The 15474-nt window shown below is 45.0% G+C and overlaps 2 protein-coding genes across 4 annotated transcripts in view; one reads left to right on the forward strand and one right to left on the reverse strand.

The window, feature by feature from the left end:
* Nucleotides 1-6677: 6677 nt before the first annotated feature.
* Nucleotides 6678-7808, reverse strand: POLR2L (RNA polymerase II, I and III subunit L). The gene is made up of 2 exons (XM_065755735.1): nt 7630-7808; nt 6678-6995 (listed from the first exon to the last, which is right to left on the reverse strand). Exons 1-2 carry the CDS (start codon nt 7722-7724, stop codon nt 6887-6889), a joined length of 204 nt encoding a protein of 67 aa, XP_065611807.1. The 5' UTR covers nt 7725-7808; the 3' UTR covers nt 6678-6886.
* Nucleotides 7809-8080: 272 nt separating this feature from the next.
* TSPAN4 (tetraspanin 4) overlaps nt 8081-15474 on the forward strand; it is a 390158-nt gene continuing 382764 nt past the window's right edge. The window contains exon 1 of one of the 3 annotated variants that reach the window (XM_065755129.1): nt 8081-8134. The gene's annotated coding sequence lies outside the window, so the exon portion shown is untranslated. Of the gene's footprint in view, nt 8135-8328; nt 8375-11009; nt 11092-15474 lie in introns of those variants that run through there. The other 2 variants (XM_065755131.1, XM_065755130.1) reach the window with 2 other exon arrangements.

The raw sequence follows: 15474 nt of genomic DNA on the forward strand, positions 1-15474 counted from the left end.
CTCTGTTACGAGCAAGGCACCTAACATCCTTCTATATGAAATCATTAAGGGCACAGCAGAGTTCATTACAGGGGCATTTCTCCGGATTAAGAACAAATCAATACCACGTACTAATATCACAGTCTGGTACCTGACTTTGGTTGCAAACAGCACACCCTGAGAGGAAGATGCTCTTCTTTTGGCCTCTTGTGCTCTTCTTCCAATATCTTATTTACTGTTTTCCCCCAGGCTGTTGCGATGGATTTATGAGTAGACAAAATCCAAAGGCTGTTTTTCTTTAAGCTACCTGAATATTGTAGCTTTTAAAGTAGGGAAGCGAGAAATAACCAGCTTAAGTTTGCAATATTGCTGTACCTTTGCATGCGATATAACTCCCCCTTGGAAGTGAATCTGCAGAAGGAAGCAAAGGCCTACAGCTCTGTCTGGGTCTGGGTATGCTCAGCTTATTACAGTCAGGGTTTAGAATAAATTTCAGATGTTTTGAGTTGAGAAAACATGGGGGTAGTGTGGTGAAAGGGAGGATGAAGATTGTTTATAAGAATCTCCAATGGAAGGAAGAGCTCTGCTTGTGAAGATCAGCCTCAGCCAAGGCCTGGATGGAGGTGGTTAGAGGCCACGGACGTGTAGATGGAGGCTTTAGCTCTGCTCCAGGTTTGGACATGGCTGGCCATTGCTCAGCCACTGGGAGCTGTGTCTTGAGATAATTCCAGCTGCGTTCAAAACGAGAACTTACTCCATGTCACTGCCCCCAGCTCCTGCAGCATTTGTTCAGTAGCAGTGATGGGAGCTGCTGAGACCAATGGCATTTGTTTCTCTTTACAAGCAATTATTCATCAGTGGAATTTAATTATTATTATTATTATTATTATTATTTTTCCTTTCAAAAGTGCTGTTCAATGGAGGAAAGCAGCCATTTGGCTGCATTTAACACACTGAGCGTGTCCAAAGCAGGGAGGTCCTTCAAGCTGCTTTTGACAGTGAAATTAACAACAAAAAAAATCAAGCTACTGAAGTGTGGAGCTGGAGGCCATCTCTGTAATGATCTGAAGCACTCAACCCCTCAGAAGCTTAATGCTTTCATTTATGAGATCGTTCCTGGAGGAAGACCTTCTGGTCAAACTGCTATTGCTCCTTTAAAAGAGTAAAGTTTGTAATTGCTTCGGCTGCTCAGCTCATTACTAGCAAAGGCCTACAGCTGAGCACTGCACTCATCTCCTTGCTTTTGTTTTTAAATTTTCAGCCCAGGCATTGGTTATTCCATTGCTGTGTACATGTTTATAAATTCAATTACAGAGACTCCAAACTTCCACTTTCTTTGTAAACGGGAAGCTTGAGGGCTGTGCTGTATCACAAACCTCAATTGTATCGATAAACAGTTGGGCAGAGCCCTGTTAGCTGGCTTGTAGCAGCCGATCAATACTTTCACATGGTTGACACTGCTCTGATTACCATTCATCCTGTTTTTCCATTAACTGGTCTTTTTCTCCCTTTGCTCTCCCAGTACTGTCTAGGAAAGAGTGCACCCTCCCATGCTGCACCATGGAGAAGAAGGCTTAGTCAAAAAGGACAGAAAGGGGTGTGGGGAGGAAGAACTTGGAGGTAGCTCTGACTAAATAGCTGGAGATAATTGGGCTTTAGGGGTTTAACTGTGTTCTTGTACGTTCTGAATCACTGGGGACATTGGTACTGCTGGTCTCTGACCTGCTGCACAGAGACTTTTCAGGAGCAGTTCCTACACTGGGCTCAGCCCACAGGCAAGCAGAGCTTTAAGAAAAAAAAAAAAGAAGATAGTTCATTAGAATTCAAAAGCAAAACATAATATGAATCCTTGTTAAGAGGGAGGCAAGAAGCCAGGCATTGTGTGAGATATAATTCTTTGCTGCCTGTCTCTGCTGGTTTCTGAAGGGCAGAATGGGCATCATCTCAGAGGCAGGGAAACTGAGGCACATACTGGTGGCAGGCTTGTGTATATTATTTTTTTAAGGCTTGTCTCTAAATATACATTGTAAGGATGTGAGCAATGATGTTACACAGGGATGGGCAAAGTAATTTTTCTTGCTGATGTGATGAGCCCAGGAAGACAAGACAGTGGGATGGGATGGATACAAGATGGAGAAAGGATTCCCATTGTCCCCAGAGAGATGCTGGTAAGGACGGTGACATTTCAGTTAATCTCCAAAGTAATTTGAAGCTTGTAGATACCAATGTGGTCAACCAAGGAAAGCAGCAGCTTGAGAAAGGTCAGCAGCTCACAGTGAGAACTGAGCACAGCTGCTCTGCTGCTTGACCTCAGCCCACAAAGGCACCAATTTGTTCCATTTTTTTAAAAGCCATTCATTGCTTTGAATGCACTAATTAGAGGTGCTTTTAAGAGAGTCTTATTTCTAGAGCAGGTATTAAGCATTGGTTCTTCCTATCTCTAAGATCAAACCTGTGTGGTGGGACATGGGTTAATTCAAAATCATTAGTACCTATGGAAAGTCTTGACTGCAGCCTCTGGGGCTTGTTTTGAAGTCTGTTGTTAACTGCTCGTTTCTTATGCTCCCCAAAGTATACGTGCTTTCAGCTTTTTGTCAGCTGCTCTGTGCCTTTCTTTGATCGCTATTTGTTCAGTTCCTGAAAGCAGAAAATTATGAACCCTTTTTAATGAAACACTTGCTTCGTATTTGGGAGGGATAAGTGGAAGACTTTTCTGCATGATTTTTTTTTAACTTGGCTGTTACAAGACGTGATGTTTGATACAGTCTGTGGAGAACAGACACACTGGGAAGGAAATTGTGGGGAAGCTTGGGAGCTCTTTGTCCTCAGCCACATGTGACTTGCAGGCCAAGCCAAGGTGTAGGTCACCAAAACTTGTGACCAACAAAGCCAGAAAGATGTGGAGTAGAAATAAGAGTGAGGCAAGAAGACTCAGCGCTCTCTGCATGTCTGGGCTCTATATCTCCTATATATTTCTACAGAAGAGTGTCAGAGAGAAATAAATGAGGGTTTGCTGCTCCCATGGAAATATCATACTGTTTCCCAGCACTAGCCTGAAGCACAACCAATTGCCCTGCGGCTCTCCCCAGGTGGCCAGGGTTGATGAAGCCAAGGATAACTTGTTAACTTTATTTTTTTCTATGGTGTTCCCTGCTTGAGGCACACGAGGCAGAGGTCTGCAGCTTAGTCTGGAAGCTCTTTGAGTGCCTAAGACCTGTGCACCTCTAATAGCATTTCTTAGCAGAACATCATAAAACAAATTAATCCTGGACACTAGGTGGTCTAAGGCACCACATGCTGTCAGGCCATTTGAAGTCCCATTGAAATTAATGAAAAGACTCCCACAGATTTCAGTGGGCAGCGCATCAAACTGCATAGCGTGGCAAAGCCACAGTGCCCCTAGACCTTGGTTTCCAGATCTCTCTGTTGTGCTGTTCCTGCTGAAGAATTAAAAATGCCTTCTCCCTTGTGTGAAGCTGAATAAGAACTGGATCTGAAAACAGAACCTCTATGTAAACAATGATGCTAACATGTTCAAGTGGAAATCAAATCTGTGCTCATCATCTGGGCAGTCAGAGCTAGGTGGGAACAATATCATTTTGGAGATGTCTCACGAGAGCAGTGGCAGGAGTAAGAAAATCTTGTCGTCTAACTAAAGCTCAAATTCTGCTCGGAGAAGGCGCTGAGTACAAGTGCTAGTTGCTTACTAGATTCAGTGCTGAAGTTAGAAAATGCTTGGAATTTGGCTGTTCTTTTGAAGGCAAAGAGACTGTGGTTTCCTTCCCCCTTTCCACGGAGGCTGTTTTCTCTTGTAGAGCTATTTGCAAGAAAAGAAGTAGCTTGTGGTTTAGATCTCATAGTTTGTTACCAATAAAATGCAGACTTGCAGCTACACGGCAAGTTAAGCATCTCTATGGAAACTTAACAGCTTCAGGGCGGTGCATTGACTGTAATGATGATTTTTGGATCTTTTATTTTTATTCATATAGAAGAAGCATATATGAGGACTCATGCTTCAGCATCCAGTTTCAGACTGTGTCTTGGGAAAGGGCATGCGAAGGACAAAATCCAGTATGCCTCTCTTGTTATATTTCCCCAGGGTGGGGCCCTCACAGAGGCTCATGCTCTTTTTGAAATAGAAGGCTTGAGACTTGTTGAGGAGTACCAAAGTACTTCCTTCCTTCTAATGAATCCAAAATTATGAACAAGTATGTTTTTTTTTTTCTTTCTAAACTGCCATTTCTAGAAACTGCAGAGGAGTGGCTACAGGTTGGGTACACTTTCTCTCCCTCTCTTTTCCTTCTGCTGTTTATTCTGCTAAGGTCTCCTTTTTAGACCAATTCAGAGAAAGCCAAGATGCTTTCTATTTTCCTCTAGTGTCTGTGCATGCGTCTTTTAAATCAGCTTTAAAAGCATCACCGTTGTGAGCATTTTTAATGGCCCTTCTCACAGAGCTGTGGCAGCTTAGGAAGCAGATGCAATATGCTTATGTTATTAACAGCTGCAGAAACAAGTGACAGCAAAAAGGGAATTACTTTCTGAGTTACTAAACAGCAAAGGTGAAAGCTGAGATTTATGGAAATCCACTGAAAAAAATGCAGATTATTATTATTTTATCAGGATTTAAGTTCTACCGACCATCTCAGTGACAAAACTCCTGAGAAAGCAGACACAATGAAGCAGTTGCTTAGCCACAGTGCAGAAATGGCTTTTTCAATGCTGCACTTAGGAAAGTCGTGATGCACACAGGTTGTTGTTGGCTGCTTGGTGTGATACTAGTGCTTCCTGTGACTTAGTCCTGCTACTCGTTCCCGTTTGCTGCTCCTTGTGTAACAGCTGGTTGGTGCAGTGATACCGGAGCGGGTGTCATTGGCATCCGTGGCACCACGTTCTGTCTGAGAAACAGCAACCAAGCTTTTCTTTTTCCTTAGAACCTCCGAATGAAGCCTGCTTTGTCTTCGGCAAATTGCTTCTTTGTTGTAACATTTAAGAGCCACAGCTTCTCTTATCAAGTAACTTAACCTTGTGCTGGTATCTGCTTTGGGAAGAAGCAGAAAACTAGATTAGAAAATTGTTTTTAGAGTGAGAAACAAAAGTACTGTGGGCTCTCTAATCCCATCCTTTGGTGCTGATGCGTGGCTGCCTATTGAAGGCAGCAGCCCAGGTGGCTGCACTGGCTCTGTATCGCTCAGTGGACAAATGCAGGTAAGCTGATCCTGGCATTTTGAACTCCCAGTGAACAAGTTAATGTGTATCCCCATGTAATGCTCCACTGTAACGTGGAAAGGTCCTACAGGAGTTCAGCTGGGAAAGGTCATCTTATATTTAAAGAAAAAAGCCTGAAATAGACTTTTTTTTAGTGCATTTTGCTAGATGATATGGCAGTCATGCAGAACAAAAGCTAACTAACAAATTGAAACAAATACTAGAAGTGCTTAATTCTCTTTGCATTAGGCTAAAGCATGTGGTTTTACAGTCTTTGCAGAAGAACTGCTGAATATGAGAAAACTTACCTACTATCCTGTTGTAATAAATTGAAAAGTAAGTTCAACTGTAAAGATATAGCTATAATAGCTATAGCCAAAGGCAAGCTGTTCTGGAACTGTTCTTTCTGAGACAACCCGTTTTTAAGGTTTGTGCGTGGAAGTCTGACCCAGTAAGCACACTAAATAGCATCACTGGAATGGCGGGTTGTTAGAACCAGCTTATTTATGGTTCTTCAACTACAGAAAATAATCCAGACACCTTTTATCCAGCAGCCAAAATTTGACCTCTGAGATTTTAATGGAAAGAAGATAACAGCAAGCTGCAAGTTAAAGGATTATCCTCTCTTTCAGCCTGTCTTCTACAAGGGTGAGTAACTATGGTTTGTTCTACGTTTGCATCCAGGCTGGTACTGCTCTCAAACAGAATGCTGAATGTGCACGGATGTAAGAGTGGCCTCCTGCACTTTAGGGCAAGATATGGTCACCTGCTTGTGCACACTGTAATGTAATGCATTTTCTGGATGTCAGGCAATCTTGTGAGATGTGGTCCAGCCTTCAGCTGATAGTGCAATAGGATGGTAAGAAAAAAGGGCAGGGTCAGTGCCTGTCCTGCAGCATGTCCTCTCCACAAGCTCTGCTTGCACAGCTGACTTCTCAGTTTTGTTTCCCTAGAGGCCGTCTTAGTTTGGCCATGCAGTTCCACACTGCATGTATGGTACTATGTGAAGCCAATGAAATGACTGACAAGTGGAAAGCTTGCGTGCATTCCAGCTACAGAGCAGTGCAGGTGTTTGGCAAGACTTTGATCCTGTTCACAGTAACACGCATAAATTCTCACATCCATTGCCTTCAGTGGGAACACTCAGACATATTTTACCTAAGCAAAGAGCACTGCTCTGCCTGATTTACTGCTTTCTGTTATAGAACTGTCAGTGTTTTATTAAAAATTGGGGTAGAGACTACAGGCTGACTTTAGCTGCAGAGAAAAAAATGAGCCAGCTCTGCAAACTACTGTGAGTAGTGCCTCACTCTTACCAAACAAACCCCTTGGCTGTTGCTGGAACCCAGAACTAGTCTGTTTCTAACCCCCTTTGACTGCCTAGCATCAAACACTGAATTTTTAAACTTAATAGTAGCTCTAACCTCAAAGTGATCAGTGCAAGGAAATAGTGAGATGAAAGCACATCTTTAAGGCTACAGGCAAAGGCTTCCTCTAGTTCAATGTTTTATGTAGACAAATGATTATATTTCATAAGACGTTTATTTCTACTGGCAGAAGTATCTGAAAGTTCACAATACATAAACAACCTTCAACCATGGAATTAAAAAGAAACATCTACATTTTTAATCTCTAATTCTTAAGTGGGCTTCATCCTTCGTTGGTTTCCTTGAAGGAAGTTAGCGGCTGGGGCAGTGAACTCTCATTTCTCCAGAGGTGCATAATTCAAAAGCTTCTCAATCAGATCCACGTGGGCCAGGAGCATTCTGCGGCAGCAGTATCTCTTCAAACCAAGGGCATCCAGGGCATCTCTATTAATGAATAAGAACAACATTAAAGAAAAAGAAATGAGTCAGAACCACTTGCGAGTGTTCCTTAGCAACGTACTGATTACTTTGAGCTTAGTCACAGAGAAAAACTTGTTTGCAGTTTAAACCAAGACATTTAGCACGTGCTCTCAATGTTCTCTTCCATTTAGTGCAGTTGGCAGTGTGTTTGTCTGTTCTCTGGCCTGCATGTGATCTGCTGAAGGTGGAATCTTGCTGACAAAACTACCAGGCTTTCAGAAATCTGGAGAACGTTGCTATCTACACTGTTCCTAGCACCTCAAGACATCATTGTAGCACAGGTTTTCTGTATAACCGTGGGTGACACTCGGTTACTTTACATGATAAATTTATAACCTAAGCTACGTTAGAAGGGATATCCGGAGACACGGAGAAACTGAAATAACCCCAAACGCAAAGTACCCTCGCAGCTCCCATGTAAAACAGCGTTCAGCTGTAAAACGCCTTGCCCACAAACACGCAGCCTGCTCACCTACAAAGCCCTCCACGATTTTTAAGAGCCAACCTCACCGGGGAGCCGCGTTTGCAGCCCTGCTCCGACGCGCGGCGACGGCACAACGCCATCTAAAGCCCAAGAACGCGCGGAAACAATACCCACCCCTCCGTGTATTCCGCCTGCAGAAGGCCGAGATACGCTTCCCACTTGTTTCCAACAATTTTGCCGCACGTGAAGCACCTAACCGGGATGATCATCGTAGCGCGGCAGCCGCAACACACGCTCCCCGCCGGGCCTGCAATGCCGCCCGGCCGCTCCCACTGCGGCGGGCCGGGGAGGGGGAGACGGGCGGCGCGCGCCGTGCGGACTCTTCGAGGCGGGAGGGGAAGAGCGCTCGCGCGCCCCCGTTCCCGCGCAGGGCGGCGGATGGTAGCGGCTGCCCTACGGCGCCCCGCGCGGCTCAAGAGTGTGCGCGTGCGGGGCGGGCTCGCGTTCGCGTTTCGCGTGCGCGGCGCGTGGCGGCGGCTGGAGCCGGCGGAGCGGAGGCACCGGCGGCGCTGGCTGAGCTGAGCAGAGCAGGCACGGCGCCCTTCCCTCCGCGCGCTCACTTGTTGCTCTGCAGCCGGACTTCTGCAGCGGCGGCGGTACTTCTCGCGTCCTGCCCGAGGTACCGGAGCCGCGCGGGGTGGAAGCGCAACTGGTGGCTGCGGTCGGGGACGGGGCAGCCCGCTTTTCTCCCCTCCCCTCCCTTTCCTTTCCCGCCCCGGCGCGCGGAGGCAGCGCGAGGCGCGGTCCGTCTCGCGGCGGTTCCTCGCTCCGCACGGGCGCTGGGCAGCCGGGCGAGCCGGCACCGCGGTCGCCTCTCCTGTGGAGGAAGCCGAGGGTAGCGGTCCTGCGGCGGCAGCAGGTTTGTGGGGAGTTCCCCAAGTTCGGGGAGGCGCAGGGCGTGCTCTGGAGAGCCGGGGATGAAGCGTCGCCCCGAGCGCTGTCGGCTCTGGGTGCCCTCTGCTTGCGGCGTTAGCTAATCGTCCTTGGGCAGAGCGGGAATTCAGCCGAAGCGCTTTATTTTCCTGCTGGAGCATCTGCGAGTTGGTACGGCGCAGAGCCATTACTGTCAGGCATATGAATTGCGGTGCCTTAATGCGCGGCTTATGTTAATGCGTCTTTCGTGCCTATTTTTCGAGCCGCTGGGTCGCTGACCCCTCCGCGCGGACCTAACTTGAACCGGAGGAGAGCGCGCAGTTTGGTTTGAACGAGCTCGGGGTGGTTTGGAAGCAGCGTTACAGCTCTGTTTGCTGATTCCTGCAGCCCCGGGAGCAATGCCGCTCAGCTGTGCGCGGTGCGAAACGGCTTTGGCGTGGAGGGGGGAACCTCCTGTTATCGTTACTGTTATTTTAGGCGAGCGGGAGTCGAGCTGTCTTTTCTTTTTCCCCCCTTTGATTTCTTTCTTTCTGTTTGGAAGTTGAGAATTTGGAGACTGTGCTTTGATGCGTTTTCAGCACCAGGGCACCGAAGCGGTTTGCTTGTCGAGCTGCGCCGTGAAAGGCGGTTGTATTTGGAGACAGAAATTCGCTGATGGGAGCGAGGACGAGGTTTTATGGGAGCCACGTCCTTGCTGGAGGCTGGGTTCTTACAGCTGCCTTGAGGAAGTGCGCTTGTTGAGCCCTGAAAAATGAAAGTGAGTTTTAACTTTCCCACCTACTTCTCAGATACTGCGTCTCTTCAAAAGAAACTTCCCACTGCTGTTTTCACAGTGTTTGAATCTGCCTTTTCTGGGCAGCCTGCTTTGACTGGCGATGGTCTTAATAATCTAATAGCTCTTTTATGGCTGCGGCTTCTTTGGTCGTAGAAAACATAAGATTTTTGATCTGTGACCCGAAGAGATTGCTACAAACTTTCTCTGCTCAACTTCATGTATGCTCCGCTCAATCTGACAGCTTGCCAAACCGCAGAAGTCTGCTGGGGGAAGGGGAGATGTGTGCACATGACTTGATACTCACAGTCAGTGTTTTACAGGCTGCAGCTCACTTAGATCTTTTAGATCACTTAGAAGACTGCTTAGATCTGATTGAGTTGAAATAGTTGGAGAACTGTAGGCTGGTTTTCTGATGTGCTTCCACCATGTGAGGCTTTGTTGTGGGGTGCTGCAAATATATCCTGCTTCTTGGTTAATGCAGTACAGACCTTCTTCCTGTGATGTGAAAAGCTTGGAAAGCCACTAGTATTCAGTCCCATCATTGCTGTTGGGTTGAGGCCCAGCATTAACTTTCTTTTGTTTCTTTGATGAACTTAAAGCTGTAAAATGTACAATTGTTCTGCAAGCGCTCCTAGCAGAGTACTGAAACTCTAGGCTTGTGACTAAGGAGTATATCCTTCCTTTTTTCCCATCTGCAAAACGTAAGAGGAAAATATTACGACTTGCTTTAAAAAAAGCAAACAAAAATCCCCATCAAAACAGCAAAGTGCCCTGGGTGACTGAACTAATCTTAAAATACTTGTATGGTTTGAGTGGCCATATGACTTCCTGCTGCTCTCGTTGTCAGACTGTGTCTTTTCTGACCTTGTCGCTGTAGCTGGGGCTGTTGGCAGAAGTTGTGGGATCTTTCGTGTTTGTGTCCATATCGTGAGAAACCATTGGCTCGTAGCTGTGATTGTTGCTTTTTGTGGGTTGCCTTTGGTCATGTTTAGGTGTGTGTTCTCTCTGGTCTGGAGTCTTGGCTGCTTTTCACCTGTGATCTGTGTACATATCAATGATCCTCAGAACTGAAGCCTGGAGTCTTCAAAGGCCTGATTTGCCAGTTGCAGTAGTGTTCAAGGACAATGAATTGCTTAAATTGTAGACTTCTTAGAAGAAACTTCCAGTGACAGTGTTTTTATACTGTTGACTTGCCACTTTCTGGAGATCTGTGGCTAAAATTGGCTTTGTTGGAGTTAAAAGCTCTGTTTCCTGTCTTTTCCTGAGGTCATTTAGTGAAAGAATGTTAGGCTCTCCCTCCGTCACTGTCTAGCACCAGAACTGTGTGTGATTGCAAAAGTTGTTGGTATCGCATCCAGTGTTGTGTGGCTCAGATCTCAATGAGCTAAAGAGGAAGAACTTTCCTGAATGGTGAAATGTATAATTAAATCTGATATTCTTCAGTCAGGAGCTAGAATGTGACATGGAAAACTTGACAGATAAGTACTTAACAGTAGGGAGCCAAGGGGAGAGGGAATATTTAAAAGGCAAGATGAAACTTGGCTTAGCTGGTGTTTTCTCAAGTGCGTTCTCCACTCCAGATCTATCAAATCCAGATTTACTGTTGAGCTTTGTCTAGTGCCGTTATCTACCCGGAATTGTCGTTCATCCTGTTCCACAAAGAAAAGTGGCTCCCTCTGGAGTTAGCTACTGTGACTCTGAAAGGACTTCCCTTCTTTCCTGCTACAGCTCCTGACTCTGAGGAGCAAAGACAAATGAAGGCTCCAGCTTAGTTTTTCCTCCGGATTTTTGAGTGGGTGTTCTCTGTCCCACTGTGTCCTTTGTCCTTCTTCCTCTGCCTCGATTGGGTGGAGCTCTATATGTGTTGGTGGAGGAAACCAAGCGGTAGAAGCGGGGCTGATGGAAGGAGAAAAGGCTCGTGGGCTCTGGTGAGCTTTGCGTTGTTTAGTTGCCCTGTATGGTGTTTAAAAGCTGCTGAGCCCCCTGGATTTACTGAAACAAATACAGAAGCCGCTAAGCAAGTGGGAATGAAGAGAAACATCTCTAAGCTGGGGATGTGACTTCAGCTTCGCAGTAATACCAGACAAGCCTGATGCTGCTGATTTCATTAAAAGCAACATTTGGGGACTCAAAGAACAGTTTAATACTTACTATATATATTTTTTAAACATGCTGACCTTATCTGGTAAGCCTGTAATATTTGTTGCAATGAAGAGCAGCTGGTGCATAAATACATATATAATATCAGTTGCCAACTCGGAAAGCTGTGCTGAGACCGTGACTTATTTGAAGTAGGGTTGCTATTAAAAGGCAGGTGGCAGGATGTTTATTTTACACCTTGTTAATTGCCTGTTTTTCCTGCTGTAATTGGCTTCCTAATGGGGGCAGAATGCACTTGGTTTTGCACACAAAGCTTCATTAGTGACAACCGATGGAAAGGATTTGGAAGGTGGGATTTGTATGAAATGTATATATTGAGTAACAGATGTCTCTGCTAAATAAAGTGTATGAGGAAGTCCCATAGATGCATCCAAAAATGCAAATGCTTTTCCATAAACGATTTAAGGTGTCCTTGCATTAGATCTGAAGCTTGCTGCCTGTTACTTGAGAAGGGGGTGGAGACTTTAGCTTGTTAGTTTTGTAGGACAGAGCTTGCTCTGCATTGCTGGACAGGAGTTAGGATGCTGGGATGGTGCCTCATGCCTGGGTCTCTGACAGCATGCGTGGATTTGTGAAGATATCTGTAGTGATCTTTGTAGCTCCTGCAAACAGAACGGGAGGAAATGAGCAGTGCTGGTGCTTAGTAGCTTTATGAGGTTTTTGGAGCCTTCTTTTCTACTTGGATGTATTCATGCTACATCAGGTGTGTTCTTGTTTGCACTGGGACCTTGGAGGCAGTGTATAGCCATGGAGATGCATGGCTGAAGCATCTTCATTTCCAGAGTAGTCCTGCTTGTGTTTGAAAATGAGGGCTGAGGATGAGAGCTCCACAGAGATGGTTCAAATGATGTCTTCAGATAAACAAACAAACAAAACTAGTTTAGGGCTGGTTTTGTCTGTCACATTTGTTTTCTGTAAGGTCACATCAAGGCAAAAGTGCAATGCTTGCCAGGCTTGGATTGATATATTTTATAAGAAAAAGTCTTTATTACGTGGATATGTCACAGCGTAATTGACTGCATCTTGTTGTGGGGAGGTAATATCCTGAGGCAGCATTTTAATCAGAAAGATCACAGGAGCTGCCCATCAGCGCTGCTCTTCCATGCAAGTGTCCTCAGATGACAAAATAATCCCCTTTCTTGGGATAATATTTTTCATTTCTATGGAATCTCTTTCTTCTAGGGTTGAAGGTGGACTGTGTAGTTGATGTGAGGCCAGAGCATGTCAAGTATTAATGTTTGAGGGGAGAAGCTCTGGGGTATTGTATGTGCATGGTGAAAGCTGTGTAAACGTTCCTGCTGAGCTCATGAGTGCCCTTTTCTTTGGTGTACTTCTTTCCTGTCTTTTACTTGGATATTTTTTCTCCAGGTGTGTAAGCACATTCTCTTCCCATCACCACCTTATTTAAAGAGACTGCAGCAAACTGGTTCTCTTTTAGTAGGTTACCCTGGCATCTATGACTGCCTGAACCTTAATGAGTAGGAATGGGGAGGTTTCTAACTTATTTTTGAGTTCTCATCACAGAGGCTCTTGGAAGTGATGACGGGTGTATTGGAACAAAGAATAAAAGAGCAGGTTCTGCTGCAGGCAGTCTTTTGGGTATGCTTATGTTAGTGTATAAACATGCTGCTTGGGTTGTTCCCTCCATTGGTCTTTGAGCCAGTCTCTTATCTTGCAAGCACGGTGGGAGTGGGAATAAATGATGATCATGAGTCAGAGTGAAGATCTGACTTTCCGCCTACCTTGTGTTGCTGTGTTACTGCTACACTCTTGCTTCGAGCTTGTGTTCTATGTTGCGTTGAAGGTTGTAACTGTAGACTTGTTTCAGAACTGACTGGGTGTGGAAGGCAACATAGTTCTCATTAAAACCACCAGCTTGGCACGTCAGCCTGCTGTGGCTGGGTTCGAGTGCAGTGCGCAAGCTTGGGTGCCCTGAAGCAGCTCCAAAGCTGCCCCTACTGTGAACTGCATTGTGGTGAAAGATAACTATCTGTGAAAGTTCCCGTTGGCAGAGGCCAAGACCTTGCAGTGTGCAGGGCTTCCAGTATGGATATGGGGAGGACAATGGGGTCAGAGCAGAGAATGCAAGGTTAGCACTCAGGTGCGTGGGCTGCTGTGCACCTATCCTTGTGCTATCCACAGGGAATGTTTTGTTGCTTTGTTTATTGAACCACTGTTTTTAAAATTAAAAACAGCCAACTGTTTCATAAAATATTAAAAAGCACTGCTTTCGTCTCTCTCATCAGATTAACCATGTCAGTTTGTGTGTCCTCAGGGTGATGAAGCTGATCAGATTGGTGGTTCTGGCAACTTAAGGATGTGTTAAAATGACATGCTTCATCTCACAAGGGATGCTGGAGCTATCACACTACAGAACTGGTAACCGTAGGGGTCCTGCACTTTAACTGCAGATTCTCAAATGAAATTTTGCAGAAGCAGAACAGTTTGCTGTTGTATGACTGAATATCTTTTTGTTAGGGTAATATATATATATATTTTTTTGCAAGATGTGTTAAGGTAATGTGGTGGTAGATGCATACACTGTGACTACGCTGCAGGAAGGAAAGAAATTACTGTGTATTCTGTATGAAAGGCCAAGCACTGTTATGTTCTAGTTCATAAAGGGGGAAAAGCCTTTACATTGCTGTAAAATTCTTTATGAATATAGATTGGGAAACTGTTTTGCTTGCAGGTGCATTTCTTTCATTGAGGTGTTAGTCGCAACACTTTAATCACGATGCTGCATCACTGGAGTTGCAGAGAGTTGGGTAATGGGAGGGTATAGCTACTTTAGGACTAGAAAGATTAGGGAAGCCTTCAGATTGCTGCAGAGATACTGAGGCCTATGTGCTGCCCAACAATATGTTGGAGCTGGAGTTGAGTTGTGCAGAGGAAGCTTTTCATAGAGTACTTGTATAGTATTTGTGTGTGTGTGTGTGTGTGTATATATATACATACATATACACACACTGTAACACGCCAGAGTAAATAGTCACAGAACTTCAGTATACACTAGATGGAAGACCTGATTTCTGAATGTCTTGGTTGTCTCAAAGATGTGTTGCCTCTTTAAAACTAGTAAGCACATGGGACACGTTACTCTTGCATTCGCTCTGCATGCAGCTCAATTGCATACGTGATTGTTCAGGAGTCTGTTCTGAAGGGCAGCAGCTCCTTTGTCTGATCTGATATGCTGCTGCTGTTTTGCTTTGTGGTGGTGTGAGAGAATAATGAAGTAAAGACTTCAATCATAGGACCTGATCAGAAAGGGTTGTCTGTAGTGATTGATAAGCCTTCCCAGAAAAATAGGCTGTCTGAGCTGTGTTCAGGGACTGATGGTTTTGGTGGGGGCTTTACGTTCATCTTTGGCCTAAGTAAAGAAACACTGAGATCAAGGTTGCAGTTTTGTTTGCTGCTTGCCTTCAAATCCCTGCCTAATCTAAAATTGTATTTGTGTACATCCCTCTGTGCTCACCAGATCGAAAAGAAGGGAATCCTTAAAGCTATCTGGAGAGCAATTTGCCCATCTCCTTCAGGATGTTCTGAGTATTTTGAGGACAGATGCTCCTTTGCCCTCTGCCCTCCCAAATTATTTTGATTCCTTAAATTTACTCTCCTCAGAATAGATGTAAAAATGTGAACACAAAGGCATGTTTCACCCTTACGTGTCCCTGACCTAATGAGCATTAGGCTGAGTGAATTAATGTGTTTTTTCTTCCTCGAGAGCATCTCCCTACCCAGCCTCTTCCTCAGGGCCAGTAATATGACCTTGTTGAGCGTTGAGCTGTTGCTCTCCACTTCATTTATGACATTTTCGTTTCTCAGGAAGATGAAAAGCTTAACATTAAGAAAATATTGTATATTGTGAAAAAGAGGTTCTTTTTTTTGTTGTATTGAGAGAAACCTCTGACAATGTGTGATTCCACTTGGCTCTGTAGTAACTGAATTGTGCAGTGGTTTGGCATGGCTGGACGTTAGCTGTGTGCAGTGCTACACAGAGGACTGCGCTTGTCTGCAGCTGAATTAGAGCTATACTTGAATGTATTTGCATTTATGCAAAGAAGGTGTATTTTTCTGCTTCTTTGTTAAACTGCTTCCCCAGTGTGTGTGGTCAGTTTAGAAAGATTGAACATCCCCACTTTAAAATGCAC

This window comes from Cyrtonyx montezumae, unplaced genomic scaffold (genome assembly GCF_038088225.1).
Source record: "Cyrtonyx montezumae isolate F1298 unplaced genomic scaffold, pur_monq_1.0 scaffold_10, whole genome shotgun sequence".
Taxonomy (NCBI): Eukaryota; Metazoa; Chordata; class Aves; order Galliformes; family Odontophoridae; genus Cyrtonyx; species Cyrtonyx montezumae.

Coding starts and splice junctions, on each gene's coding strand:
- POLR2L (XM_065755735.1), bottom strand. CDS start 7,724: ATGATCATCCCGGTTAGGTGCTTCACGTGCGGCAAAATTGTTGGAAAC. Junction 6,996..7,629: donor CAGGCGGAATACACGGAGGG/GTGGGTATTGTT, acceptor ATTCATTAATAG/AGATGCCCTGGATGCCCTTG.